Here is a 10162-nt window from a genome sequence, read left to right on the forward strand (position 1 = left end):
GTGCCTTGTCAATATAAATTTATAAACTGTCGGTTAGCAAAGGTTTGTTTTTAGAAGATAAAATTCATAAATAACCTAAACTGAAATAGAGTCTACTGGATCAGTATGCTAGTGCAAATATTAATAGTACCTATACATAGTATAGTAAGCGAGTCTATTTATCTGACTGTCTGTACAGTTCTATTCTCTGTAAGGGCGTAAATACCTGCACATGGCTCTCTCGAATATAACCTTTTTGCATATCCTTAAGTTCCAAACTGCCTTCCCAAGCCTGGACCACGACCCACCATGCCAATTGGGGTAAAATTGTGTCGGCATTTTGTGAGTGGAACTTTTTCATTGCACGCGAGTGTATTAGGCTTACAATTTTACTGCCAAATAGCAAAAAACAATGCACACTGCCTAATACCTGTGTAAAAGGCTTCGTCATCGTGATAAATTGTAGGGCGGTACTATATCACGGCCCTGATTGATGATACCGGCTTTGATAAATAAGTTACTGAATCATTTTTGATGGAAATGTAATCTCCATACGGTGGAGTTAATAGAAGTGTTAGTATTAATGGTGTTTTTTCAAACCATTTCCTTTCCGTAAATTGATGATAGTGGCACATTTATTTGCCTAAGTTTAATATAATAACTTATGATTTATATGAGAAATGAGGTTATCCGTCAGAGGACTAAGGTTACCGACATAGCTGTTTGTGAAAATATGCAAGCTGAAGTGGCAGTGGGCTGGTTATATTTGCCGAAGAACCGATAACCGTTGGGGTAGTGAAGACTACGGACAGGGAAACGAAGCGACGCCCTCCTGCCCGCTGAACTTCGGTCGTCACCTTAGGCGGGTAGCCGGTAGTGGTTGGATGATGAAGGCCGAGGGCCGGTTATTGTGGCGCTCCTTGGGAGAGGCCTATGTCCAGCAGTGGATGATTTTTGGCTGATGATGATGATGATTTATAATATTATCATTAGGCATCGCAGTTATACAGATGAATTGCGAACCTCCTCCTTTTTCCGAAGTCGGTTAAAAAGGGCAAACAGTACCTACGTTTTTTGAAGACGCGGGTGTCAAAAATAATTTGTTTATTTTTACTCCCGGCTTGTCATTTGGCTGTATAAATAGCATTACGCGACTCACTGGGCTGGCAAATTGGAGTTACATCGCTTACTGAGGTTTCAGTTTCAAAATAATCCGACTGCTTTTATGTTTCAGCGAATTGAAAACAGTTTTTTCTGTATAAAATATGCAGAGGCTGAGGTCATAAAGCGAAAATTGGGGTTTTTGGGTCTGTGATATAGGAGATGATTATTGAATACTTAAAGTACATACTGAACATAAATGTTATTGCTTTCATTAGGTCAAAGGTGAATTGAGAGGAATTTGTATAAGATGTATTATTTTTAATTATAAGTTATTTTGTATTTATTTCATTATTGTTTTTCTATTCTATTTTATATTTTTGGTGTGTTGTTACGGACACCAAATAGCAGAATCACTTAAACTTTATCTTTAAATCTATCTACCTTTCTTTTACTTGCAACGGAAATCCACACACAAAAACAAACACTCAAAAACACACACACAAATAAATCACGGAGTAAAACAAGAAAAATCGCGACACACGCCGGCTTTCGCAAATTAAAAACTCATTTCGCGTCCGTAGCACAGTCGAAACACGTAGGTCGGAGCGGAACGAAGATTTTATCTTAATTTCCCTGTAGTGCGGGCCGAACGCGCCCGTCCATTTGGAACTACTCCAATGTGTTTCTGCTACCTGATGCTGAGTGCATTGCACAGTCACCAAGTGTGTAGTAAAGATGCTTTGTCCTTAAAATATGATAAACGCAGTCGTAGGAAAAACTTAGAGTGAAAGAAAATATCGTAACGAAACCTGCATAATAAAGATAAAATACTCTAATAGAATCCTTACTAATCCTTACTAATATTATAAATCCGAAAGTAACTTTGTCTGTCTGTCTGTCTGTTACTCTTTCACGACAAAACTATTGAACGGATTTGAATGAAATTTGGTATACATAATGATCTAAACCCTGAGAAAGAACATAGGCCACTTTTTATCCCAGAATTCCCACGGGAATACTTTTTAAGGCGAAGCGAAGCTCACGGGAAAGGCCGACACTACCTGGGTCCCCTTCCCAGGTGTCTGTGTAGATTTTCCTCCATGAGTGCAAAAAAAAAAAAAATAATAATAATAATATATAGGTATATACACTCGCGAGCAACCAAATCGACTCAAGCCTTGACGGCGCAAACATACATTAATACAAGTAAAATTATGAATAGAAATAATAAAAATGATATGTCATTTAAAAGCTTAAGATGTCAGCTTTAATTTGATATCATTATTATTGAAATCCATTCATCATTTTTGAAATAAATGATGTCTGAACGCAATTGTAGGAAAAACGGGAATTTAGGAAAAAAGGGTATGGGTATCGTATTATACAAATTAAACAAAAAATGTTAAGATAAAAATTTATTTATTTAAATCAATACTTTGTATTGCCCCCTCTTGCCCTAATTACAGCCTGCAGCCTGTTTCTCATAGACCTTATCAACTTTTTGACAGTTTCCTGAGGAATGCCGTCCCACTCCTCTAATAAAGCTGTCTTCAGCTCGTCCACGCTTGCAGGGACTGGATTCCTGGCCCGAACTCTTCTTTTGAGCTCGTCCCATAAGTGTTCGATGGGATTCAGGTCAGGACTGAGCGCAGGCCAGTCCATCGTGCGCAATTCCTTCTCTCTCAGAAACTGCCGACTGACTCGTGCCGTGTGGCAGCGGGCATTGTCGTGCATTAGCACGAAGTCTTCACCGACAAATTCTGCATAGGGCACAACATGACCGAGTAGAATGTCGGTGATGTACCGATCAGCTGTTAACCCGCCTCCTCGGCCGCCTCCAGGCACGAAAACAAGTGCGGTTTTTCCCTCTAGAGAAATACCAGCCCACATCATGCAGGAACCGCCGCCATATGCTACTGTTTCAGCGAAACAACATTGGGCAAATCGTTCCCCCGGACGCCGGTAGACCCGGCCTCTCCTGTCACTGCCATGCAGACACACTCTGCACTCATCAGTAAACAGGACCGACCGCCATTGCGCAATGCTCCAATCGAGATGCTCTCGAGCAAACTGAAGACGCGCTTGTCGGTGGCCTGCAGTCAATTTGGGGCCTGATGCAGGTCTTTTTGGTGTCAAGTTGGCTTCCTTCAAGCGTCTTCTCACTGTCCACTCGCTGACAGCCACTTGTCGTACACGTCTCAGTTCTTGCTGCACATCAACGCCCGTAAGGTGTCGATTGCGCAGCGAGGTTGAGACAATGAAGCGGTCGTCTCTCTCTGAAGTGCAGCGGTGGCGGCCCGTTCTTGGTCTTCGATTGAAGGCACCAGTCTCTTGGAACCGTCTGTATACTCGGGATACAGCAGACTGGCTCAAGTGGAGCTGGGCAGCGACTGCTCGCTGACTTAACCCTTGTTGCAGCAAGGCAACAACTTGAGCAGCTTCTTCTGGTGTGGTATCCATGGGTTTGCGAAAACAAGGAATACAATGCAACGAGATGTGTACCGGTCAACTTGCAACAAGCGACTGATAAGGTACACCGGATGTGGAAAGGTTTTATAGCGGGATCAGGTAGCGCAAGGCGTGGATTCCTAATGAGGTAATTAACACTGACGGGCAATTAAAATGCGTCATTAAATCTGCGCTTAGTTTTTTTTTATGGTATTGATCTTAATTGAAAGCCTAATTCTTCAGCTTTCGAATGACATATCACTTTTATATTTACCATTTATCGTTTTAGGAAAATCAATGTATATGTGCGCCGTGAAGGCTTGAGTCGATTTGGTTGCTCGCGAGTGTATATATAAAAGATAAAATATATATATTATAAGCTTCCACATTGAGTAGTGAGTAGTTAAAAGATGAAGATAAAAAACAACCAAACTCTCACAATATATTGATCTCTCAAAAAGGCACGGACATAAAGTCTGTGGAGTGATAATAAAATCTTTAAAAAAAAAAAAGCTCACGGGAACAGCTAGTAAGGCATAGTTACGAGTATAAGCCAAAAGTTTAAAAAGCGCACCACAAAGTCTTTTTAAAACGGTTTAATCACTGTTTAATCACTGCTCTGTTACTGTTTTTGCTGTGGACTCAAGTTTACCATTTGTTATTCCGCAATCGTGTTGCTGTAGTTTCAAGATGGCGATTTCATGATTTCATTTAAATATTAGTTCCTTCAATTTTATTAGATTTTAACGATTATATATATTTAATAAGAAAAATTACTTACTCCTACAGTACTATTGTGTGTGTGTGTGTGTACAAATAAAGAATATCTATCTATCTATATACTATTACTATGTACGTAAGCGTTTTCTAAAATTCTATAAATCAAATGGTAATTGATAAATAAATCATAGTATCGGTAAATTAGATGTACAATAAGAAAGAAAGAAAGAAAGATAAAACTTTATTTGACAATGACAGCTTATACTTAATTATACTATAATATATTATAATAGACTTCCATCCACCCAAGATCCATACAATTTGACAAGCCAGCGACGCTGCTTCAGGATTGTTAATTGCTAATGTTCGGTGGTGGTAACCCCACTGTTCGGATATAGTTCGCGAAGTCGACTCCCGACTTTGAAAGAATCAATAGGCGGCTTGTTACTTTGACAAACCACAAAATTGTTATAACAGCCAACTTCACGAACTATAATGTCGTTTGAATTACGAACTGTATCAAAAAATAATAATTTTGATATGTTTTGGACATTGCATTGGTAACATAAGGATCTAAATATAGCGGCCATGAGACCACAAAAATGGTAACAGGGTTTTTATGGATAGTATGTTTTTCTAAAAATACCTACCTACACATTGATTGGAAAAGTAGCAAATACAATAATCCAAAAATGGCTCAAACAAAAAGTCGTAGTTATGAAAAAGCAATCAACAATATTGGAATGTTTCCAACGGCCACCGGTCACTAGCTAAATACTTTGCTTTAGATGAAAAATATAACGTGCTTTTTAATGTAGTTGCGCTTTTTTTGCCCTGTTACACTTGCCAAGTTTTAAAAGTTCTTTTACGTTGGTTTTTACGATTTTGTAATATTTTTTTATGTATCATATTTGAGGTAGGTATATTCGGTATCCCGAATGAAGCCTAGATTAAAAAGTGGTTTTCTATATACTACTATCGTTTTATAAATACTAAGGTGAGTAAAGTTAAAATTCAAAAACATTAATAGTTCCATTTTCTGTAAATTACCCCGAACTACTACGACAATGCAGAAAAACAAAGTGTAATGGTAGTTTATAACGGTATAAGTGATATATATGTGGGTAGGCTCCCGTGCTCAATTAGTAATAAACCAGCATCCATACGCAACGGTTGTTTTACTTGCTTTCTTAGTCCGTACACTACACTGTCGACGAGCGGCCATTGTTACCCACGCGATAAGAAAATTAAAGTAACGGTCTCGTGTTAAAATGTCTTTTATCGGTAATCTAAGTGTATTCGATCACAATATACAGGAATGGCCTGTGTTTAAAAATCGGCTGGAGCAATTCATAAAACTTAACGGTATAAAAGAAGATAGTAAAGGTGCGTTGCTCATAACCTATCTATCAGATGATACCTACCGTCTAGCGAGGAACTTACTACATCCAAAGGTATTGGAAGATGTGAAGTTCGAGGATCTGGTGCTCAAACTAGACGAACATTTTACTCCCAAACGATGTTTGTTGGCCGAGAGACAGAAGTTCTACGAGGCGAGGAAAGCTGCCGGCGAGAGCATCCAGGAGTGGGCGGTGCGCGTGCGCGGGCTGGCCGTGTACTGCGAGTTCGGCACCGCGCTGGACCAGCTGCTGCGCGACAGGTTCGTGCTGGGTCTGAGCGCGGGCGCCGAGCGCGACCGCCTGTTCGAGGTGGATGCGGAGAAGCTGACGTTCGCGAAGGCTCAGGAGGTGGCGCAGCAGGCGGCGAGTGCCCGGCAGGCGCGCGCCACCGCTGTCGTCAAGGAGGAGCCGGTGTACCGGGTGAGCGGCGCGCGGGCCGGGCCCGCCGCGGCGAGCCGAGCTCCAGCTGGAGATGACACGTGGCGATGTGCAGTGTGCGGTCTTAAAAATCACGACGCGATAAAGTGCCGGTTTAAAAATTATCGCTGTCAAGTGTGTGGTGTTAGAGGGCACCTTAGAAAAGTGTGTAAAAGTGCGAAAAATGCAAGTCATTCGCGAGTGCATAATCTGGATACGGAACCAGCAGAGGTCGGTGACTGTAATGACGGTTACGAATGCAAAGAATGTAACGTTTTTAATATGAGGTACGTAAGTTATTCTCCAATTCTTATGAAGGTAACAGTGAACAATACTAAATTAGAAATGGAATTAGATTCTGGATCAGGAAGTACGGTTATATCTGACAAAATATACAAGGCAGAATTTAATGATATAAAATTAAATAAATGTGATTTAAAAATGTGCCTTTATAATGGTCACAAAATATCTCCGCTAGGTTATTTTGTTGCTAAAGTTCAATACTTGAATAACAGCCATGAATTAAAAATATATGTTGTTCAAAATGGCGGGCCTCCACTGCTAGGCCGAGATTTTATGGCAAAATTTAACATATGTTTTCAGATAAGTAATAACAAAATAAATGAAACTGTTCCGATCGAAGTACCTCAATTAATGAAGGAATTTTCTGTTCTCTTTAATGACGAATTAGGAAAATTTAATAAATGTACAGTCGATTTAAAATTAAAAGATGGAGTTAGTCCAAAATTTTTCAAAGCGCGGCCTATACCCTTTGCATTGAAGCAAGCAGTCGAAGACGAAATTAATAGATTGGTAACGTTAGGTATTTTGGTACCCGTGAATTACTCGAATTATGCAACGCCAATTGTACCTGTTTTAAAAGATAACGGGAAGGTTAAAATTGCAGGAGATTTTTCGGTTACTTTAAACAAAGATTTACAGATTGATAAGTATCCGATGCCTCGCATTGAGGAAGTTTTCGCGAAATTAGGCGGTGGTGAGTGCTACACGAAAATAGATCTGAGCAATGCATATAATCAGTGGGTTCTTTCAGACAGTTCACAGGAACTTACCACAATAAATACCTGTAAAGGTCTTTTTAAATATACTCGTTTAGTATATGGTTTAGCTAACGCCCCCGCAATATTCCAAAAATCAATGGAGACTCTTCTTGCAGGTATAGACGGTGTTAGCTGTTGGTTGGATGATGTAGCTATTACTGGTCCAACGAAAGACATTCATTTAGCACGACTACGTGAAGTACTGAGTAGAATGAGGGACGCAGGACTGAGGTTACAGAAAGAAAAGTGTGTTTTCTTTCAAGAAAGTGTAACTTACCTAGGGTATGTAATAAGCAAAAACGGGTTAAGTACTTGTAAAAAGAAGGTCGAAGCGATACTGGAAGCCCCGCGTCCTAAAAATACATTAGAAGTTAAAAGATTCCTGGGGGTAGTGAATTACTACCGAAATTTTGTTCCGAACGCATCCGCAAAGTTAAGTCCATTGCACGACTTGCTCCGAGCTAACGCCAAGTGGGAGTGGGGGGAGAGCCAGGAAAATGCATTCACCAGTGTGAAGAACGAGCTGGCATGCGACCGTATGCTGGCCCACTTTGACCCTGACGCTCAGCTGGTGCTGACGGTGGACGCGGGCCCGCAGGGGCTGGGCGCCGTGCTGGCGCAGCTGGACGCCGCGGGCACGGAGCGCCCACTCGCGTTCGCTTCGAGGTCTTTGAGTACTAGCGAACGCAACTATAGTCAAATACAGAAAGAGGCCACTGCTATTGTATACGGGGTGAAACATTTTCACCAGTACCTATACGGCCGTCAGGAACCTTTCATACTAAAAACAGATCATCAACCTTTGTTATCTATATTTGGTAACAAAGCCGGTATTTCCGTAATGACCGCGTCACGTTTGCAACGGTATGCAATTTTGTTATCAGCATATAACTACAAAATACAATACATAAAAACAGATAAGAATGTGGTCGCCGATTATTTCTCACGCGCGCCGCCGCCGCCGCCGCAGCCCGAGCCCGCCGCCGCCGCCTCCACGGGAGAGGATTATTCATATTTAAAGTTCCTTGATACAAACATCTCACCTGTAAAATTTCATGATATTCAAAAGGCCACCAAATCAGACAGAGTTTTACAGATTGTAATTAAATATATGAATCACGGCTGGCCGCGGAAAGTAACATGTAGAAATATATTACCTTATTTTTATTGTAAGGCGGAATTAGAATTCGAAGATGGATGTATTTATCGGGGTCACAGGGTAGTTATACCGACTGAATATCGTGATCATATGTTGAAAGAGTTGCATACGAGTCACTTAGGAGTAGTGAAAAGTAAATGTGCGGCGCGGAGTAGGTTTTGGTGGCCGTCTATTGATAAAGATATCGAGAGTTGGATAGGGTCGTGTGCGCAATGCGCGAGTGTGCGCAGCGCCCCCCCGCGCGCCCCGCCCGCGCCCTGGCCAGCTGAGACGGCGCCATGGACTAGGATACATATAGATTATTTATCCATCGGTCAAAGAACCTACTTAGTCATTATTGATGCATATAGTAAATGGCTTGAGTGCCTGTTTATGAATAGAGGTACTTCGACGGGTGCGCTTATAAGCAAATTAAAGGAAATATTTTGTACATTTGGCATACCTAAAGTTCTAGTTTCCGATAATGACGTAAAAATAAAATCAGCTCAGTTTAGTCATTTTTGCACTGTAAATGGCATTCGTCACGTCACATCGCCAATCTACCACCCGGCTAGTAACGGACAGGCAGAGAATTCTGTTAGAACCTGCAAGAAAATGTTGAAGTGTATTTTACACGATGATGTCTCACAAACTGAACTAAATGAAAAGTTTTTAGGCTATTTATTCCAATATCGCAATACCACCCATTGTTCAACTGGTGTATCTCCGGCGATGTTAATGTTAGGGCGTGAATTAAGGTCAAGACTGGATTTGATATTACCGGACTCTGATTGTAAACATAGAAAACATAATAATAATAGCAGTAGACAATTAGTAGTTGGCGATGTGGTTTGGCTGCGATGGTACGAAGCGAAAAAGGAACTATGGACGTTAGGTAAAATATTAAATGTATGTGGTAATCGTATGTATAATGTTTATGCCACCGACTATAATGTAAGTTGTAGAAGACACATAGATCAATTAAGAAAAAAATCGGGCCTGCCCAATGTTGAAATGATTTCAGACGAGAAAGAGACACATGATAGCTTGCCGTCTCACTCGCAGGTGTTAGTAGATGATGATGTAACAAGTTCGTTAAACTCACCCGCGCGCTCACCCCAGGCATGTTCCTCGTCTGTAACAGCTGTTACAAGTGAACCTCAGCATCCACCTTTAAGGCAAAATTTAGAGGAGGAGGAGGATGATTGGGCCGAGGCGCAGGAGGAGGCTCCTAGTAGTGTAGGGCCGGTAGACGAGCAGGCAGGCGCCGTGGCGGAGACCGAGCGACCCCCCGCGCCCCCCGAGCCTGCTGACGGGGGCGGGTTGTCGAGCGATGTCCGCGCACCCCGCCCGGTGCGAGCATGTCGCCAGAGGAATGTAAATTATAAGTAAACAATAGAATGTTATCTAGTTATAAGTACATATTAGAAGTAAGTCTATGATTGTTATAATGGTTAATACTTATTATGTTTTTTCTGTTGTCTTCAGGTTTTCTGAATAGTGTGGGAGGAGTGATATATATGTGGGTAGGCTCCCGTGCTCAATTAGTAATAAACCAGCATCCATACGCAACGGTTGTTTTACTTGCTTTCTTAGTCCGTACACTACAATAAGACATATTTAAGACACGACAATGCCACAATATATCATGTGAACATTGTATAAGTGGTTGTGGTAACAACCATCCATATAGAATAGAATACTCTTTATTTTGCACCATTAAAGAAAACATTACAATTTCACAACTTATAAATAAAATAGTAAAAAAGGCTGTCTTGTTGCTTAAAGCAATCTCTACCAGACAACCTTTGGATGGAAGAGACAATTTTAACATAATTAATGGGAGTAGTATGTAGTCAAAAATTTTCAGCGGCGGCTTAAAATTAAAAACTAAA

The 10162-nt window shown here is 41.0% G+C and overlaps 1 protein-coding gene across 1 annotated transcript; it reads left to right on the forward strand.

Annotated features, from left to right (window-relative positions):
* The first annotated feature begins 5359 nt into the window (after positions 1 to 5359).
* Positions 5360 to 9839, forward strand: LOC125490944. The gene is made up of 2 exons (XM_048631465.1): positions 5360 to 6355; positions 9756 to 9839. Exons 1-2 carry the CDS (start codon positions 5523 to 5525, stop codon positions 9766 to 9768), a joined length of 846 nt encoding a protein of 281 aa, XP_048487422.1. The 5' UTR covers positions 5360 to 5522; the 3' UTR covers positions 9769 to 9839.
* Positions 9840 to 10162: the final 323 nt, after the last annotated feature.

Source organism: Plutella xylostella, chromosome 28 (assembly GCF_932276165.1).
Source record: "Plutella xylostella chromosome 28, ilPluXylo3.1, whole genome shotgun sequence".
Taxonomy (NCBI): Eukaryota; Metazoa; Arthropoda; class Insecta; order Lepidoptera; family Plutellidae; genus Plutella; species Plutella xylostella.

Coding starts and splice junctions, on each gene's coding strand:
- LOC125490944 (XM_048631465.1), top strand. CDS start 5,523: ATGTCTTTTATCGGTAATCTAAGTGTATTCGATCACAATATACAGGAA.